The following is a 20,886-nucleotide window of genomic DNA, read 5'->3' on the forward strand; positions in this document are numbered from 1 at the left end:
AGTGTGGGAAACTGGGACCAACTTTCTACCCACACTGACTAAAGACACCAGTCAGAAGACTGAGAAACATCTGGACAGAAAACTGATCTTTGTTCTCAAGTTTTTAAAAACTTTATAGGCATCCCACTATTTTTAATACCTGAAAAACTCTAATTATAGAACTATTTCATTCATTTATTGAATTGATGAAAAAGCCAAATTTAATGCACTGAAAAATTCAAAAGACCAAATTGAGAATAAATTACACCAACGGCACTTGCTAGAATTTAATTTAGCAACATAAAAATGTTATAATGTACTTTTTACTCTAGATTAGGGGTGGGCAATATAACGATATATCGATATCGTGATATGAGACTAGATATCATCTTAGATTTTGGATATAATTAGGGCTGGGTACCGAACTTCGTTTTTTTTATGGTACCGACCGAAATGTTTCGGTTTTACACAGTATCAAATTATGCCTCGTCTTTCGGTGCCAAGTTTCGGTGATTGGCTGTAACGTTAAACGTGATTGCGTCACCCAGGAAAAATACATACGTGGTTACGCCGACAGACGGGGTTCACGTGCATCTGTTGTGAACTGGTTGCGAGCATCGTTGTACCGTTTAAAAATGCCGCCTAGATCAAAAGTGTGGCTTCACTTTATTAAGATTGATGCCAACAGTGCGAAATGCAATATATGCAGAAAAGACATTGTTGCTAAGGCTGGCAACACGACTAATTTGATGAAGCACCTGATAGTGCACGGGATCAATTTAAGAGCGGAAAGTTGCACAGTGTTTGACTGCAAGAAGAGCGGACCGCAGCCAGCGCAGCCAGCGCAGCCTGCGCAGCCGTCCTCCTCTCAGCCGCCCGTGGGCAATGCAAAATATCCACCACCGGACTCCGCCTCATCAAAGAGTACCGAGGACGGCACTGTGTCTGGGATTTCAACAGGCAAGTTTATGTTTATTAGCGTTACTGCAACTTAACACGTGCATCGTGCTGCGTTAGCGTGTAGCCTTATTTTATTGCTGCGTAGCTAGCTAAATCAAAAGCTAACATTTACAGTCAATACTTTGTCCACGTTTGTAAAAATATGCTTATCCATTGGGTCAGCTGGTTAAACAGCTAACCTTATCTTCACTGTTATTTTTATATTCTCCTCACAGTAGCCTCTGACTCTGATGTGCATGTGAGGAGGAAAAAGACAGTCAGCGTAAATCCATTCACACTTGCAGAAAAGGCAAAGATGCCAAAAGAAAAACAAGATCAGTGTCACAGGGCAGTCACAAACTTTGTTGTTAAAGGTTTGCTGCCTTTTTCTATAGTGGAGGCTCCATGGTGGAGGTAAGTAAGCTGTAGGTTATATATTTGACCAGTTTAGCCTTTATCTCTTAGCCTAGATATTTTTTTTTTAGCAAAAGTTACACAGCCATGTTATTGTTGATGTTTTGTGTTTTGTAATGTGAATTAGGGAGATGATAACAGCCCTTAACCCCAGATACCAGTCTCCCAGCAAAGACATGCTGTCAAATACACTCATACCAGCATGGTATGCAGTAGAGAAGGAAAATGTCAAGAAAGAATTGCAAGATGTCAGAGATGTGGCTGTGACCGCGGATGGGTGGACCAGTGTGGCACAAGACCATTACTTGACTGTTTCAGTCCACTTTGTGAGAGAGGGGGCCATGAAGGAGAAAATCCTGCATACCAGAGCAGTCTACACATCACAGACAGGGAATGTAATAGCCGAGGAGATAGGGGATATTCTTGATGAATTCAATATAAAAGATAAAGTTGTTGCGATCACTGTAGACAATGCAGCTAATATGGATGTAGCAGTGAAAAAAATGAACATTAGAAATATTGCCTGTTTTGCTCATACTCTAAACATTGCTGCTCAAAAGCTGTACACTATACCAGTCATCTCAAAGTGGGCAGGAAGAATCCGAGCTACAGTGGTGTGGTTAAAACGGTGCAGCTTGGCCAAACCTATCCTTAAAGAGAAGCAGCGTCTTCTCGGTTAGTAGAAATCAAAGTGGACTAAACTTAGTTTAAAAATGATATAGCTAAATCAATCATTGAACTATTACAGCAAATACACAACCTGTTTTTAAACCACACACCGTCTTTCTGTAGGTCTTCCAGAACATGCTGTCATTTTAGATGTGAAGAACAGGTGGAACAGCCTGTTCCTGATGGTGGAGCGATTTCTGGAGCAGTTTCCTGCTATCCAGGCAGCCTCCATGGACTCTCGGTTAAAGAAATCAATGGAGAAGGACAGGTATTGTAGATGAGGATAGATTGTGGGATTACCTTATTATCAAACCAACCAATGTGCTGGGCTTTGCTCTAACTAATACAACAATGTGTATATTTCAGACTGGAGAGACTTTCTGATGAGGATTTTAGAAAAGCAGAACAGTTTGTCAGAGTTATGAAGATACTATATACTTCAACCATCTGCATCTCTGCTGAAAGGAGTCCAACTTTGGGCCAGATTCTGCCCATTTTGGGGAAGCTCCAGCATCACTTCACAGTTACTGATGAGGACTCCTCCTTCACACAAGCTATAAAGGAAAAGATCTGGGGTGACCTCTCAAAAAGATACCAAGTATGTTGCATATTTTTGTTGTTTTCTTTAGGTGTACTATTTTCAGACATCATGACTACTATAATATACTTTTCTGCTTTTGTCTTGCAGGATGAGAGAATCAGGCAGTTCTTGGAGGAGGGCACAGCCTTAGACCCGAGATTCAAGATGAAAGTAGGCGAAGAAGTGTGGACCAGAATAGAAGAGGAGCTCATGAGTAGAACCTCACAACAGGTGTTTTTTTTTTCTGATTGATAATTTTTATTCCACTTCAGATGTAGGTCTGTTTATATGACTCCCATTATAATCTATTGAACACCGAATGAAGTTGTAATTTTATAGGCCCAGCAGATGAAGCAGGAGGTTGAGGGGACAGCTGGTAACCGTGATGACAACTCCTCTGATGAAGACTGTGGAGCTGCAGTAGGACCACTGGTAAAATAAAGCAATACAAAGACATCCCATTTCCCCACATTACTTAATGTTACATAACAAAATTAAACTATCCTTTTATTTTTGTTTCCAGAAAAAGCCAAAGCTCTCTGCTCTTGAGGAGCTATTTGCTGATGAAGACATGGCAGTTGAAGCAGTTGAGAACAGTTCTAGCAACACAGACAAGATTCATGAGGAGATCCAGCGGTACAGAGGTCTACCGTCTACCCTAACTTCTGTGAATGCAGTGACCTGGTGGTGGAATGTGAGGGACAATATGCCAATGCTATCAAACTTGGCAACCAGGTATCTCTGTGTGCAAGCATCATCCACACCCTCAGAGCGTACATTTTCTACTGCTGGAGACACCATCAGCCAGGAGCGGGCTTGTTTGTCTCCTGAGAAAGCAGACATGTTAATCTTTCTGAAGAAGAACTGCTAAGAATTTAACAGTGACCATTAGACACTGACTTGTTTCCAAATGTTCTTTTTCTCTGAAAATATTTTTTTTATATGAGAGAAGTACTTTGAATGGAAAAATCTGAGCTAAAAATAAAACTCAAGATTTGAACTTTATTATGTTGTGTCATTTTCTTTTTCTCAGAATTGATATTATAAAACTGGTATTGAAAAAGGTATCGTTCAGGAACCGATATCGAAGTAAAGGTATCGGTATTGGTACCGGTATCGAAAATTTTTGATTGATACCCAGCCCTAGATATAATATCCAAATATTGTATAAGTGGTTTCTTTTCTTGGGTTTGAAGGCTGCATTATGGTAAAGTTGTGTTATTTTGTGAACTCACCAGACTGTTGCAACTGTTCTTTTATTTACCTCTACCCATTTAGTCATTGTGTTCACATTACTGATGATTATTCATCAAAAGTCTCATTGTGTAAATATTTTGTGAAAGCACCAGTAATTAACACTACACAATTGTTGCAGTATCGACATCTAGGTATTTGATCAAAAATATTGTGATATTTTAATTTCTCCATTACACCCCATCCCTACTCTAGATGCAACTCCTAGTCAGTGTCTCACGTGTGTGATAACATGATGAAGCGTGTGCTCAGTCAATGTATTTGATCCCAGCATCAGGCAGCAGATCTGCTCTCCCTGCAGGGTCACCACTTTCCCAGATTCACACAGAGATGTGTGAGTCTCTGTCTCCCCCCCACCCCACATTCCTCCACCTGCTCCCTGGAGATCTAACCATTGCCCTCACATCAATAAAACCAATCGGAGTGTGGCATCCCTTATTGTTTTACCAAGCTTTCTGATTGGCTGAGACTGTGAGAAACTCCAGTCAGACCAAGACCCACACATTCATGTGGAGATTTGGGACTATAAATAAGAGGGATGAAGCCAGCAGAGATCAGATTCTCTCTACAGAGACCTCTACAGCACAGAGATCCAGACATGGCACCTACAATCACAGCAGCAATGACCGATTCTCAGGAGCATCTGACTCTGACCCACAAGGTAAATTAAAGATTCAAGAAGATTTAAATATTAGTCAATGAGAGGTTTTCTTTGTTCATGCTAAAACTTTACTCCAGAATAAGTATATTAAAGTATTTGTTGTTCTTCTTGCAGCTCAGAAAGCCTCTGGTGGAGAAGTTACGCAGAGAGCGAATCAACAGCAGCATTGAGCAGCTCAAGTCTCTCCTGAGTCCAGAGTTCCTCAAACAGGAGCCAGACTCCAAGCTGGAGAAAGCAGACATCCTGGAGATGACAGTTTGTGTCCTGAGACGGCTGCAGCAGCAGAATCAACAGCAGAGAAGACTGCTGAACCACATCAACAAGCTGCAGTCTTCCTCTGATAACAACCTGAGAGAGGCTGACTTCTCTCTTCTGAGCTCCACAGTCCAGACCAGCATCACCAAAGAGAAGAGTCCAGTCAACAGCGCCGTCTGGAGGCCGTGGTAGACACCTCCAGACTGGAGTTACTACCAGACCAACTGAGAGGACCACATTGGTCAAAGATTACTGGACTGAAGTCTTTGAAATGTTATGGACTTCTTTTTCTGTTTGTACAGAAATTTCTTTTTTGTGTTTTCTTTCTGCAAGATGACATTTCCTGAGGAAATGACAGAAAGAATATATTTCAAAGAAAGATATCATCTGGTCATGCATGTTGCATGAAGCAAATCTAATTGCATCAGCAATTATTATTATAATTATACTTCACTGTACTTCATGTATTGTTGGTATAAGCTATGGTAACATCAGTTATCTTTTGATTATTATTGATCATTTTGATCAGATACTTTAAGTGTCCTTTTTATGGACATATTGTCACCATGGACTTACCTCACTTTAATCTCTCGGATTACTCAGAACTGATCTGTTGTTAGATCCAAATGTTTATCTTTTTTTCTAAAAGGTTTGCTTAATGTCACTATTTTCCTGTGATAATTTCATGCCTCACTGCAACTCAAGTGTGGGCAGATGAAGATGTGTATTACCTTGTTGGGTATTAAAAAAAAACAACCTTAATTGTCCTTTTTATGGACATTTAATCATGATGGACTTTCCCTCACTTCATGTGTTTATTGAAAACTGATCTGTTTTAAGATCACAATGTTTATCCTTTTACTGTAAAAGGTTTCTTTAATGTCACACTGTCACAGTTTTCCAGTGACAGTGTTATTGTTTAAGATGTCATTGAATTCAGAGGTTACTAAGAACAATGTGGCCTGTTGTAGGGTCAGTTTTACTAATTTTGTCTTTTTTTCACTAAGTGAAAATGTGTTGAACAATTTGGGTAAGAAAGAAAAAACTGAGAACTGTGTCCTCAGATATTATAAATTGTTTGTCTTTTATAAAGACAGTTGTCCTTTACTCTCTCGGAGTACAGTGTGTCTTGTAGAAATCTACAAGTTCTTGTTGTGATGTATCATCACCTCTAGTTGGAGCTTTTATACTTTGTGGCTCATTGTTCTTTGTTGAATAAACAAATACTGCCATCTGAAAAGTTCTCATGTCACTGTGACTAATTTTTACCTTTTACAATGATGGATGACAAACTATATTTATTTTTCCGTTTAACTTATGTGATAGGTCTCCATTATCGCTCTTACATTTGATTGACGAATGAAGATACAATTTAGCACACACAGTAATGGTTTATCATCATATAAGTGTAACTATACATCACTGCAACACACACACACACACACACACACACACACACCTTATCTGTTATTATGCATTAATTTGATTGAAAGCGGCACAAACAAGATATGTACCTAAGCTTACAGTTTGGTAACTTGTACCTTCTGCCTTAAGGCACCAGCTCAAACTCAACACACAGGGCGTGATTTGGATTGTGGGTGATTTTGAGACTCCGTTTCCTCGCTGCCTCTTCAAAAAGCTCCTGAAGAGGAGCTAGTGTCATCTGGCCCATTATTTTTTTATCCAGTTTTGTAGCTGTGATTTTAATTTAACGGACAGGTTACCAAACCAAGCTGTTGTCAAGCTGAGTCTTTTGTAAGTAGACATGGCCGTATCATCTGAACATGTGATTATGTGGTTATTTCTATGGATCTTTCTGCAATCATTTGTTTATATAATAAAAAAGTAATGGAGAGCTTACACAGCCTTGAGGGACACATGTGTTTCTGTTCAGAGTATCAGAAAGAGTAGAGTTGATCCTGTCTCTCAGAAAAGAACCATACCATCTAATAATGAAAGGGTTCATCTCTATCTGTTGTAATTTACTTAACAGCGTTTGAGGGACGCTGAAGTCCATAAATAATAAATCAAACATAAGCTGATGGATTTTCAAGATAGAGTGTATAGTTGTGATTGAGGCATCGTCAGTACCCCTGACATTATTATACGAAAATTGGTAAGGGCATGCTGTACCTGGCTCCTTAAATTACAAACCATTATATGTTCTAATGATTTCATCAATAATGAGGTCAGCACTATTGGTCTTTAATCATTATTATGCTGTGAGCAGGACTTTTGGGGTACAGGAATGACAACAGATGTCTTCCAAATAGTAGGGATGGTACAAGTATCAACAGAGAGTTGGAATAGAGGGCTCCAAGCCGGAGTCAGCTCATCCGAAAATGTTTTCAAAATAAAAGATGAAATACAATCAAGCCCACTGGTCTTATTTCTGTTCAGCTTTATAAAAAAAGTGGTGACAGCATTAGGGTTCATTATTATACCGTCTTGTTTTGGGTTACATGGTAGTAACATAGATAGGTCTCTGCAGCAGGTCACATTAGTTTCATGATCCAGGTCAAAATGTTCGTAGAAAATGTCAAGCTCATTAGCCTTGTCCAACTCATTCCACACATTAAATTCCTTCTTTCCAGAGTTCGTATTAGTCATTTCATTCACAGTGGACCAAAGTTTTTCCGTGTCTCTAATGAGATGCATAATAAGACACACTTCTGTTGTTCCCATAGACTACAGTCCGTGGTTGTTCCTCCAGTGAATGGACAGAGTGTGGGAAACCAGAGGAGACTCACTCACAAAGCCCTTTGGGACAATAGACCCAGACCTCAGAGGTTACAAGAGACTGGCTCCTCAAATCGTTGCTAGGCCTTTAGCTGTAACTTTATCTCTTTTAATCAGCAATAAAGCTACCACTTTAAAAAGAGTGTAATTCCATCCATGAGAGCCTATAGTTTGAGCACCATGTTTGAATTTTTTTTTTTGCCAGTCATACAATAAGTAAATTAAACTAAAATTCGGTTAATTTTTACTAAATACTTTGTTTCTCAGAATTGCCACCTCGTGTCACTCGAGCTTTGAACAGCTAACAAGTGTATGCTAATTAGCATACACTTGTTAGCTGTTGACAAGAGGTTGTCTTACACGGAGAAACATCTAGACCACAGGCCATAAACGGCATTGAGCACAAACAAGAACTAACAAAGAAATGAACGTTACTCAACTAACTCAAGCAACAACACACTTTAGAAACTAAAGACATTCCTCGCCCATATTTGCAACATGTTACTGTCTGACTAGCTAACGTTACGTTCATCATTCAACACCACGGACAGCGACATTTTTACAGCAGCCCCAAACGGAGGAAGAGACAACTGAGCTATGCTAATATCAACCAAAAAAACATTAAGCCTTAGCATTAGCTTACAGTTACTCACCAGAAACTTGAAGTGAGGAGGTAAGTGGTGAACAGTCTCAGTTAAATGCTTTCAGTTTTCTGTCTCATTACATGTTGTTTCCCTCAAAGGCCCACTGCTGTCCGGTTCTTCAATGTTCAGGGGAAAAGTTCCAGGGGTGACGATACACTTTTGGTCACAATTAAAGACCAACTTCTGATGGTTCTTTTTTGAAGCTGACGTTTGCTATCCTAATATTCTTTTGTAAACCATAGTGTACTGTTGAAACGTTTTTTGACATACAAGTCGAGCTCTTTTCGTCTGTCTTTTGTGTAAATGGACGGGGTAAAGTTTTATATAGACCTGCGTGTCGACATACGTCGACAAATCACCGGTAATGGTCGTTAGGACGTTAGCTAGGAGTCCAACGGAGAGCAGGGGTTCCAGTCTTTTAGGGGTATTGGCTTCGCTGCGGCTCAATTTCTTCACTTGTTACATTTGCCTCGTCCTTTAATGTTTCCTCAGGTGCTGTATTATCTGTCCTTCCTATTACTTTTAATAACAAACCGTTTCGGACACCATTTTCTAACGTTAATTGTTGACTCGAGTTAGCTATCTTAATTTTTGGCGCGAACGGTGAACACACACTTCCTGTCACAGTAATTGTGACCTGAGTAGACAAATGAGACAGAATAAGAAGTTCCCCCTGATGTTCAGGCCCCCAACCATGTAGCCTACACAAACATGACGTGTAGCTTTTTACCAAATTGATTAATTAATTAATTAATTAGGATATGTTTGTGAAATGTGAAGTCATTCCTTTTAATTCCATATTTCTTTAGTAGGCTACCCACGTTGCACTGTAATGAGTATTTGTTGTCCCCCTCTTCACCAGGTGGTGCACACTGCTTGTGCACAGGGTCCTCAGAGATCCATTTGTAGGGGGGCACATTCCTGTTTCCTGCTAATAGACGGAGTGTGGGAAAGCGCTGCAGGCATGAGTCGAGTGTGAATGACATCCATCCAACCAGCAGCAGAGTAATTCAATTCTCCAAAGGGATTTGGCACACTTCAGGAAACAGCTGCCCACCCCCACCCTCTTGAGAGCTCAAGTTTTGATCCAGTTTCAAATCAAGAGTATAAGGCATTTTTAATACTGGAGGTTCAAAATCTATGAGAATGATTTGAAGTTGAAAATATGAGAGGATAAATAGTTTTTGCTACTTTTATGATAGATTGTTCACCAACATTTCAAATCTGACAAACTGTCAGAAACAGCCAATGGTATTCTTTCCCTCCAGATGGCTGATGATGTCAGGCTCTGTTTCTATGACAACACACAGCCAGCATCTGTCACAGACGTCCCTTTGTGGTTCATTGACCACACCTTACAGGGACTCAGTGTGGGAAACGGAGCTCAACTTGTTACTCACACTGACTACAAGGCACGAGTCAAAGGACTCTGCAACATCTGGACAGTAGCATGAATATTGTGTTGGGTTTATTTCAAGTGACATTAAAGGGCATCAAACTGTTTTCTAACATCTCCTGATCTGTTTTAAAAAAAATTGTGCATTTTGATTAAATTAAATTAAAAAAAATAGGATGGATCCTATGGAATCATCTGACTAAGTTTTCAATTAAAGATTGATTGGGATTTCACTTGCTATTTTTTAGCTTTTGGCTTAAATACATTACAAGAAAAATAAAAGAATCAACTTTGTTTATATGCATTTATTTATTTATTTATATATACTGTGTATATTTTCATTCCATGTAATACATTACTTCATGACTGTTATTCCCTGAAGTGTGTGATGGGATAATAACCAAGCGTCCTCCACCTGTTCCCCTGAGATCTAACCATTGTTCCCCAGGCAATTACAGCCTTCAACATGTTCCTGCTCCACATCCGTTATTGTCTCACCAAGCTCTCTGATTGGCTGAGACTGTGAGAAACTCCAGTAAAACCAAGACCCACACATTCATACGTAGATGTGGGACTATAAATAGGAGGGATGAAGCCAGCAGAGATCAGATTCTCTCTACAGAGACCTCTACAGCACAGAGATCCAGACATGGCACCTACAATCACTGCAGCAATGACCAATTCTCAGGAGCATCTGACTCTGACCCACAAGGTAAATTAAAGATTCAAGAACATTTATTAATTTGTCAATGAGACATTGTCTTTAATCATGCTAAAACTTCACTCCAGAATAAGTATATTAACGTATTTGTTCTTCTTTCTGCAGCTCAGAAAGCCTCTGGTGGAGAAGTTACGCAGAGAGCGAATCAACAGTAGCATTGAGCAGCTCAAGTCTCTCCTGAGTCCAGAGTTCCTCAAACAGCAGCCAGACTCCAAGCTGGAGAAAGCAGACATCCTGGAGATGACAGTTTGTGTCCTGAGACGGCTGCAGCAGCAGAATCATCAGCAGAGAAGACTGCTGAACCACATCAACAAGCTGCAGTCTTCCTCTGATAACAACCTGAGAGAGGCTGACTTCTCTCTTCTGAGCTCCACAGTCCAGACCAGCATCACCAAAGAGAAGAGTCCGGTCAACAGCGCCGTCTGGAGGCCGTGGTAGACACCTCCAGACTGGAGTTACTACCAGACAAACTGAGATGACCACATTGGTCAAAGATTACTGGACTGAAGTCTTTAAAATGTTATGTCTTTCAAGTTAAGAAAGAGATCATCTGGTCATGCATGTTGCATGAAGCAAATCTGATTGCATCAGCAATTATTTTTATTATTATACCTCACTCTACATCATGTAATGTTGGTATCAGCTATGGTAACATCTTTTATCTTTTGATTATTATTGATCATTTTGATCAGATACTTTAACTGTCCTTTTTATGGACATATTGTCACCATGGATTTACCTCACTTTAATCTCTCCGATTACTCAGAACTGATCTGTTGTTAGATCCAAATGTTTATCTTTTTTTTTAAAGATTTGCTAATTAATGTCACAATTTTCCTGTGATACTTTGTATTGGTCATAGATTAGATTAGATCTATTTAGATGACATTTCCTGAGGAAATGACAATACCAATATCTATCATTTTAAGAAAGAGAACATTTGGTCATGCATGTTGCATGACAAACATTATCATAATACCTTACTGTACTTCATATACTATGGCTATAAGCTATGGTAACATATGGTATGTTTTGATTGTTATTGATCATTTTGATCAGACACTTTAAATGTCCTTTTTATGGATTCTTTGTCATGATGTAATTTAATCTGTGATTACTCAAAATATAATATTACACTGTCACAATTTCTCAGCCACAGTCATGTTTTCTTTGATCAACATTCATGTATTTTGCAGTTATTCACCTGCTTTCATCACAATGTGATAATAACAATCTGATCTGTTTTACGGTCAGTTTTTACGGTTTTGCAAGTGATTGTTTTAGTTTGAAACTTATATTGATGAGCAGTATGTAGTCTCATCTCCGATGTGTTTGTCTTTTATAAAGACAGCTGTTTCTGTACTGAGTACATTGTGTCTTGAAGTCCGTGGTGTCAATCTATAGTCAGAGCTATTATTGATGTGCCTTTTGAATAAACAAAAAAAAAATAAGTTTGAAAAAAAGTTCTCATGTTGTTTCGTTATCCTCGTAATAACGTTTCCGCAGCTCGGCTCCAATGTCATTATTTTAAAATAAGTGTAGAAGTAGCACTCTGCATGTCACTGTTGCTGCAATTACACGTTGGTTCCATTACAATCCCATATTATAAGACCCCCCCCCCATTAACAGTAAAACAAACATTATTTTCATTGAGTTATTTAGATCACATATAGTTTACATGACAAAAACACATTTGTAAATACAATTAATGTGAATTAGCATCAACCTCCATCAGTCAACCTCCATCAGTCCAAAGCTAATATAGTCATCCATGCATATTGTTCCTCTTCTAGGAAGACACACACACACAAACACAAACACACACAAACAAACACACAAGTGTGTCTCACTATCTTTGTGGGGACCAGTCATTGACATAATGCATTCCCTAGCCCCTTACCATAACCTTAACCATCAAACCTAAATGCCTAACCTTATCCCTTACCCTTACCCTAACCTTAACCATCAAACCTAAATGCCTAACCTTATCCCTTACCCTTACCCTAACCTTAACCATCAAACTTAAATGCTTAACCTTATCCCTTACCCTTACCCTAACCTTAACCATCAAACTTAAATGCCTAACCTTATCCCTTACCCTTACCCTAACCTTAACCATCAAACCTAAATGCCTAACCTTAACCCTCACCCTCACCCTTACCCTAACCTTAACCATCAAACCTTAATGCCTAACCTTAACCCTCACCCTTACCCTAACCTTAACCATCAAACCTAAATGCCTAACCTTATCCCTTACCCTTACCCTAACCTTAACCATCAAACTTAAATTCCTAACCTTAACCCTCACCCTAACCCTGACCTTAACCATCAAACCTAAATGCCTAACCTTATCCCTTACCCTAACCCTAACCTTAACCATCAAACCTAAATGCCTAACCTTATCCCTTACCCTTACCCTAATCATAACTTAATTCTAACCCTACTCCTAAAACCAAGTCTTATTCCTCAAACAGCCCTTTAAAGTTGTGGGGTCCAGCATTCTGTCCCCACAAAGCTGTCAGGATCCCCACAAGTATACTGTATTCCCGTTTTTGGTCCCCACAAATGTAGTTAAACAAAGCACACACACACACACACACACTCACACACACACATTGCTTTAAGCCTTTAATCATGCTTTTAAATCTGTTAGTTGATGGTACATACAGGTAGGTGATACAGGTCAACTCTAGAAGCCAGTTTACTATCATATTATAAAAATGCATTTTTTTTGATTGATTGTTAATTTAAGTCATTGAGTTGTGGTAATTTGTGCCACAGACTGTTATACCTAATTCCTGTCAGACACCTAGAGCTCAGATTATTTTTATGATCCTTAAAATAAAAATAAAGAGTTAGCTAAATTTCTTTGATTATTGATTTTTCCAAGCAGAATCATCAGCATTCTACAATATGACCACTGACATGGCATGTTTTCTTTTTTCTCCTTTACCTAATCATTCTGATGCACATGCTGTGAGTGCATGGATGAGAGAGGGTTATGAATTATCTTGTTGGTCATGAAGGTCTTATTCCTTTTTTTGGTCATCATTCTCTGTGAGAAGATCTATGTGGAGTCATGTTCAGGTGGGTTTACTCTCCTCCATCTGCCTGTGTGTCTATGTGCTGCCTGTGTATAGGGGGCTCAGGTTTCCCACTTCCCGTCCTCACGGCTCCCACAGCTCCCTGCACAGGGCTGAACGTGCCCCGGTCACACGCCCTCCCCTCTCTCTGGAGCTTGGAGCCACGGCGACACACGGCTTCCCACACTTCTGAATGCAGGCTGCTCAGCTGCACGCACAATAGAAGTGTGTCTGCTCCCACAAAGCCTCGGGACCGTTCTCAGGCCGAAAGCCACTTCACAGACAAACCATCTGCTTTGGCTGCTGAGACACACACTCAGAAAATATAACTTCTAAACATTATCGCAGCTTTTGGATCATTTTTTGAAAAGAAGAATGTGTTGTGTTAAACGGTGTTCAGGTTTAATCGATGTTTTATTTAAATAGGTTATTCAAAGTTAAATAAAATTAATAAAAAACGTTACTTTTCAACACAAAAGTGATGGCATTTGTTGTCTGAGAGTTTGTTGATGCCGCTGAGACATTGCAATGTTGTTTGTGGAAATAGTTGATATTTCGCATCTATATACATTTTGTATGTGTATTTTCTATTCACATTCATAGAACAGTGTCATTCAAGGATATTTGCTATGTTAAATTAAAATCAACTACCATGCTTCAGAAAAAAATTCTTTCCCATGTCCACCTCAGGAAAAACATTTTCCCACTGACCTCGCTGATGTATGACATTAAGATAAAGCATCCCACCTGTTCTGTGTGACAGGCATTAAATTCACTCTATTGTCCTGAGCTCCGAGCCTCCTGATTGGCTGACAAAAGCAGAAAGAACGCAGGATGAACAGCATAAATGCCGAGCGGCAGACCCCGATGTCAACAGAGACTTCCTCTGAACCTTCTGAAGCCACGTCAGAACTTCCCACCACAAGACCTTGAAATGGCTCTCTACGCAGATCTCGCTCTTCAAGACAGCGTGAAGGAACAGCTCTTTAGGTAAGCCAAAGCCACAATTCAAATTCTCAATCCTAAATATGTTCCTTCAAAATGGTTTTATTTCTGTGGAAAGTTCCTTTTTAACTAAACCGAGTGACTTTGTTTCTCTCAGGTGTAAACTCCACATGTTGGAGAGGAAATGCAGCACCGGAGTGGAGAAGCTGAAGGCTCTGATTGGAGAACACCTGCAGAATGGGATCCCCGTTTCAGACATCCTGGAGAAAACCAAGTCTCTGCTCACATTGAGAAAAGCCCTGCTGTCACACAACGGCTACTCCAAATATTCGAGGGACATTTTACGTCTGTTTCCTGAGGAAGAGGACGACTTGGCTCCACTGTGCTTTTAAAGACAAAGAGGAATGGACTTGCCAGTTCAAGAGTTGCAGTTGATTGATTTGTGAGCTGCAGATTGTAGTGATGCCAGCTGAGATGTGTTATTTGCATTTTGATGAGCACATCCACAGAAACGTTTTATAAGATATGGTTTCTTTTAACAAAGAGGAAGAAAGAAAGAAAATGGGATTCGGAGGCAAAGGTGAAGAGGTCGCCGGCTGAGTCCGTAGCTGACCCGGTCCAACATGTTGTGCTGCTATTTGTGGGATTTGGGATTCTCGTGGTTGTAGTTTTTTGTTCGAACGAGACCACAGAAGACAAACCAAACGTTTTAAAAAGATTTAATTTAATCTTCAAAATCTATACTGATCAACTGCAGTCAAATCTGCTTAAGATGTTAGGCCAAACGAAGCAATATTAAGCTATTCTTCCTGAGAAAATACTGCAATACTGCTAATATTGTGTGATTGGAGTATGCATACAGTGTCTTACTGCCTTGTTTCAAGGTTCTATGTATCATATCCTTAAACTCCAACCTTTCTTCTGAAAAGGGATTTGTGATTGTTTTGTGTATGCCATGTATGCACGTTTTGTTTTATTCACCTTTTGTGTTTTTATTCATCCAAAGTGGATTGAAATTTGTTTCTGGTGCTTTTGCAGACGTCAAGAAAATAAAATGTATAAGAAAATCACGTCTTAACATGTCATCTCATTCAAATCAACGTTGGGGAACACATCATTTAAACTCGCCATGTTCAAAATTGAATCAGTGCAGCCATGTATAAATACAATTAAATTCCTTTGGAGGGGTTGGGGGGGGGGGGGGGGGGGGGGGGGGGGGGGGGGTTTAGGAGAATAATTATCATAGTTCTTTAGTGAAATGAATGCTTTTCAAACACCATGCACAGCAGCATTGCACCATGGTAGACCCTCTCTGTTAAGGTCCTACATCCATTTTTAACATTCAAGTGACCTCGCTGCAGCACAAATATTCTTAAAAATGGTTTTCATATCTTGACTGTAGACATCAGGGTTGGTGTTTTACAAGCGTTTGAGAAAATGAAACCAGACGGACAAGGAATTGTGAAAATGACCTTGGGTCTCTGAGGGTTAACTGCCATCACCACACTCAGGAAAAACCCTGAACGACAGATCAGAGAAACATAGGGAATCCAGATTGGGCAAAGTCGGTTCAGGCCTTTGCATAGACCAGATCCCAGCCCCATTTTGGAGACTGACGTGTTTCCAGTACTAAAGTCTCCCTGGGAGGCTGTATCTTTCAAAATAATACTGTTTATTCCATTAGTTACACACAGTGGTGGAAGAAATACTGTCTTACTTAAGTAAAGGTAGTAATAATACACATCCTGCATTTAAATCTCACTTAAGTGAAAGTAGTTGCAGCCGAACAAACTTAACTAACAAATGCTCATTGTGCAGAATACTATATATTACATCACTGGATCATAATATTGAGTTATTAATGTGTTTATCACTGTTGCAGCTGGTAAAGGGGGAGCTAATTTCTAAACTCAACTTAATCTATATAGCACTTTACACGCAAGCATAAAGCCTAAAATGCTTCGCAGAATGAAGTTAAAACACAAATGAGAAAAAACTCCAAAAGAACAACAACAATATTTGCAATAAAATGTTAAAAACTGAACTAATAAAACCAACAGAATAACATGAACACCAGGGTTGAACAGAATGATTGAAAAAATGTGTTGATTGGTTAGCCCTTATAAAGTAATACTATGTCATTACTCCAAATTAAAATGTGATCTACTGCATGCTGCGAGATGGCTTGATTCAGAATACATTATGTGATACATATTTTGTGATAATCTGAATCTGCAAAGTAACAACTGGGGTTTTCGTGAATGCAGTGGAGGAAAAGATAGAGTGTATTTGATCCAAAATGTAACAATTTTTAAAAAGCTCAAGTATCTGAAAACTTACGTACATTACTTGAGTAAATGTACTTATTTACTTTTCACCAGCAGTGGAAAACAAGTATTCTGACCCTTCACTTAAGTAAAAGTACTAATACCATTCTGCAAAAACACGCCGTTACAAGTAAAATCGTGCATTGAAAATGTGACTTCACTAAAAGTTTGTAATCATGAGGAAAATGTACTTAAAGTACTAAAATTAAAAAGTAATAAATGCAGAAAAATCCTCACATTGACTGGAAATAATCCAAAGTTCTGTCAATCAAGTGTTTCATTGGCTAAGCATCACAGTTGGACATTGCCTTGTAGTTTAACTTATATTAAAACATCATGTTTTTTCAAATACATGTGTTTTGTGTGAAAAAATATTAATTTGTAAAATAACTAGTAACTAAAGCTGTCAGATAAATGAAGTGGGCTAAAAGTTTTCCCTCTGAAATGAAGTGGAGCATCTCAAATGTGTACTTAATAGTTGAGTAAATATACTTTGTTACTTTGCACAGCTGGTGAATCTACGCTGAAGCTTTTTTCTGGAGGCTCCTGTCGTCCCGGCAACCTCACAAAGGCCCATTGATGATTTCAGACATCCGCGATGTGACGAACTCCTGCATGACAATGCGTGGAAGCATCAGGTCATATTTAAATGAGCCTTTGTGAAATATTTTCGAGATGTGGAATCATTTTCCTGCCCACTATGAGTCTAGTTGGGTCTTTGTATATTATAGAGTGTGGTTGTGTCCTGAGACAACTCCAATTGTGGTATAACACTATAAATAAATTAAAATAGTGGTGGTTGGTATGTTACTGAAACATTTGGCTCAGCTATTCATTCATATAGTCCTGTTTTATGATGCATTTGGAAATATGCGGAAGCTTATGTGCAGTCATTTATATAAGAAGGTGATAAAAGAGAGAACAAGCTTTTTGTCTTGTTTTTGTGATTGTTTTAATGCGCATCACTTGGCTTGAAGAGATACATTCATTTTGAGACATTTTCCAAACAACAAGGCCTTCATCGAAGGAATGAGCGCTGTCACTCACAGAGTTACAAAGCAGCACGTTTGTCTTAGCGAACACACAAAACTCCGCTGCTAAATATGCAGAGGATTGAGATGTTTAAAGATAAACCAGAGAGGACATCTCGATAAACAGAATACGTGAATATCACATATAGATCTGAAACATGCCCAGCATGAATAACTGTGTCTCCAAGATGGAGAAAAAGTACATGCATTATTGTCAGTGACACTGACAATATAGAAGCACTCCCATTCAGAACAATGTTTACTTCACAGAGTAACATCTAAATCAGAAATAAGGGACTACCTTTGAAATACAAAACAGCCAACCTGCAAATATCACATAAAATACACAAAATGACCTTTACAAAAGGTGATAAAACTCAAACATCATGGAACTCAAAAGGAGACTACTAAATGTCCAAGAGTACAAGTATAATTTCTTGTTTAGCCCATGAGCTTCACTTTTGTCCTCGGGGTGTCTACCACGGTCTCCAGACGGCGCTGTTGACTGGACTCTTCTCTTTGGTGATGCTGGTCTGGACTGTGGAGCTCAGAAGAGAGAAGTCAGCCTCTCTCAGGTTGTTATCAGAGGAAGACTGCAGCTTGTTGATGTGGTTCAGCAGTTTTCTCTGGGACAGGGTCTTCACCTGCTCTGTGGACAGGAAGTGTGTCACCTCTTGGACACATCTGGAATAGCCCTGACCGACAGCTGGTGAGTCCACAGGTTGATTCTGCTGCTGCAGCCGTCTCAGGACACAAACTGTCATCTCCAGGATGTCTGCTTTCTCCAGCTTGGTGTCTGGCTGCTGTTTGAGGAACTCTGGACTCAGGAGAGACTTGAGCTGCTCAATGCTGCTGTTGATTCGCTCTCTGCGTAACTTCTCCACCAGAGGCTTTCTGAGCTGCAGGAAGAAGAACAAAGTCATTAATAATCTTATTCTGGAGTGAAGGGTTAGCATGAACAAAGAAAACTTCTCATTGACAATATTTGAATCTTCTTGAATCTTTAATTTACCTTGTGGGTCAGAGTCAGATGCTCCTGAGAAGTGGTCATTGCTGCAGTGATTGTAGGTGCCATGTCTGGATCTCTGTGCTGTAGAGGTCTCTGTAGAGAGAATCTGATCTCTGCTGGCTTCATCCCTCTTATTTATAGTCCCACATCTCCATATGAATGTGTGGGTCTTGGTCTGGCTGGAGTTTCTCACAGTCTCAGCCAATCAGAGAGCTCCGTGAGACAATAAGGGATGCAGCACACTTAATGCTGTTATTGCCTGGGGGACAATGGTTAGATCTCAGGGGAACAGGTGGAGGACTGTGTGTGTGTGTGTGTGGGGGGTGTGTGCGTGGGGGGAGGGGGGCTCTCAGAGCTCTGTGTGAATCTGGGAAAGTGGTGACCCTGTAGAGAGAGCAGATCTGCTGCCTGATGCTGGGATCAATGACTTTCACTGAGCACACGCTTCATCCTCTCATCACACACATGCGGGATTGATTAAAAATAATCACATTTTAATTTTTCTAAGACTGAACATGCCCATGCAGTACTTCTGTTTTATGTAACGCAGTACTCATCTTGCTTTGCTTGTATGGTTTTTCTTTGAACTAGGTGGTCTGGTATTGTTGCTGAATCTAGTTGAGATGATAGTTTCAGAATCTTTTAGAAAGTAATACAATCTTGCATGCAGTGCAACTTATTTAACAGTTATCCTTAGCTGGATGATGATGGTTTGATCATTTTTTAAATACAATTTTTATTGCAGGCTATTACAAATAAGCTTCAACATCAAATTCCTAGTCTTCTCGCACCAGATCCAGGACCAGAATAATTCAGGAATATAGACACCCTTTCATCCGTCCCGTCAAAATAAACACACTGGAATGCAGAGGAATAATTTGAATCCAAAGGAGGGGGAAAAGAGCTTTTGAATGTTCATTAATCCCAAGTATGTCTGCATTCCTTGTAGACATTTGGCAAAAGCCCGGTAATGATGAGCCTCGATGACAGGAATTTCCATTCAGAAGCAGTGGGACAAAACTCGTAAACTGACTCCATAATTAATGTGATGTGCAACCAGACACACTTCTTTTGTTCTTGGAAGCAGTAAATGGACAGAGTGTGGGAAAGCAGGAAAAACTCACTCACAGAGCCCCAGAGGGACAAAAGAGGCAGACCAGACAAAGACGCCTGGGAGGGGGGACGGGGGAGGGGGATTCTTCTTCACTACTGAATTTCAAATGTTTGCATTTTTTTCCTCACGGAACCTGAATGACATTTTTTAATGTTTATGTTGTGGTGTCTGAGTGATGCTGGATGATGTGTTGATGGGAATCCGCTTGACACTGTTTCTAGATTATTAAAAGGTTTATTACGTCAAATAATTCAGCATCGAGGCCCCATCCGCTATTATAAGCAATCTTTAGATTTAATGGCTGCATTCCACATCCTTCCTCAACTTTTGGTGGTTAAGATACTACAATCTGTTTTTTTTAAATTTGAAAATGATCCACTGTGAAAATAAAACAGGAGTTATTCAATAAAAGCTTAATTCACATACAACGTTGCTGTTATCAAATCTGTTTTATATCATTTTAGCACTACACTATTAAAGTTATCAGTTTTTAAAAGGGACATTCTTTGAATATTTTCACCAAAATGGCACAGCCTTGTCACTTTAATAAAAAAAGAAGATGAACACTTTGTTATAAGTCCCTCTATTGAGCATATACATTTAATTAATACCACTTACAGAAGAATCTGGTATTTTTTCATGGCTTGGTCAATATCTATATCTCATCCCATGAGCACCCAATAGTGATAGGTGCCCACAGATAATATATAGGTGATAATACTGTGGCATATTTGTAATAATGTCAAATCTGTCTTTATAGGAGACATTTTAATTGTTGGCAAATACATGCATGTACATTAATTAACACTTTGAAATGTTCTTTTCTTTTCTTTTCTACAACCACATTACAGTGTGTTAAAAAAAGCATTTATTAAATGTCTATACTATTTATTAAAAAATAAATGTTTACACGCAATAAGGAATTCTGCACCTGAATGAAACACGTAGTTGACTGGCTGTTAGATTTCATTCCCGGTCAAAATATTTGTGTTGGTTTCGCCTTCTCTCGTCTCCTTATTGAAGATTGTGTCGAAACAACAAATGTTACCCTCGGGGGAGAGCTGGGAGCTGCTTGTGTGCGTGTGTGTGTGTGTGTGTGTGTGTGTGTGTGTGTGGGGGGGGGGGG

General features: G+C 39.4%; 3 protein-coding genes across 3 annotated transcripts; 2 read left to right on the forward strand and 1 right to left on the reverse strand.

The window, feature by feature from the left end:
* The first annotated feature begins 4,373 nt into the window (after positions 1-4,373).
* On the forward strand, positions 4,374-4,948 carry LOC117942700 (enhancer of split mbeta protein-like). Its single transcript, XM_034868302.1, has 2 exons — positions 4,374-4,496; positions 4,611-4,948. The coding sequence occupies exons 1-2, from the start codon at positions 4,374-4,376 to the stop codon at positions 4,941-4,943; spliced, it is 456 nt and encodes a 151-aa protein (XP_034724193.1). The 3' UTR covers positions 4,944-4,948.
* Positions 4,949-10,104: 5,156 nt separating this feature from the next.
* Positions 10,105-11,652, forward strand: LOC117942701 (transcription factor HES-2-like). Its single transcript, XM_034868303.1, has 2 exons — positions 10,105-10,242; positions 10,357-11,652. The coding sequence occupies exons 1-2, from the start codon at positions 10,120-10,122 to the stop codon at positions 10,687-10,689; spliced, it is 456 nt and encodes a 151-aa protein (XP_034724194.1). The 5' UTR covers positions 10,105-10,119; the 3' UTR covers positions 10,690-11,652.
* A 5,889-nt stretch (positions 11,653-17,541) lies between these two features.
* On the reverse strand, positions 17,542-18,772 carry LOC117942698 (transcription factor HES-5-like). The gene is made up of 2 exons (XM_034868299.1): positions 18,650-18,772; positions 17,542-18,536 (listed from the first exon to the last, which is right to left on the reverse strand). Exons 1-2 carry the CDS (start codon positions 18,770-18,772, stop codon positions 18,114-18,116), a joined length of 546 nt encoding a protein of 181 aa, XP_034724190.1. The 3' UTR covers positions 17,542-18,113.
* Between the last annotated feature and the right edge of the window lie 2,114 nt (positions 18,773-20,886).

The sequence above is a fragment of the Etheostoma cragini genome, chromosome 4 (assembly GCF_013103735.1).
Source record: "Etheostoma cragini isolate CJK2018 chromosome 4, CSU_Ecrag_1.0, whole genome shotgun sequence".
Lineage (NCBI taxonomy): Eukaryota > Metazoa > Chordata > Actinopteri > Perciformes > Percidae > Etheostoma > Etheostoma cragini.

Coding starts and splice junctions, on each gene's coding strand:
- LOC117942700 (XM_034868302.1), top strand. CDS start 4,374: ATGAAGCCAGCAGAGATCAGATTCTCTCTACAGAGACCTCTACAGCAC. Junction 4,497..4,610: donor ATCTGACTCTGACCCACAAG/GTAAATTAAAGA, acceptor TTCTTCTTGCAG/CTCAGAAAGCCTCTGGTGGA.
- LOC117942701 (XM_034868303.1), top strand. CDS start 10,120: ATGAAGCCAGCAGAGATCAGATTCTCTCTACAGAGACCTCTACAGCAC. Junction 10,243..10,356: donor ATCTGACTCTGACCCACAAG/GTAAATTAAAGA, acceptor TTCTTTCTGCAG/CTCAGAAAGCCTCTGGTGGA.
- LOC117942698 (XM_034868299.1), bottom strand. CDS start 18,772: ATGAAGCCAGCAGAGATCAGATTCTCTCTACAGAGACCTCTACAGCAC. Junction 18,537..18,649: donor ATCTGACTCTGACCCACAAG/GTAAATTAAAGA, acceptor TTCTTCCTGCAG/CTCAGAAAGCCTCTGGTGGA.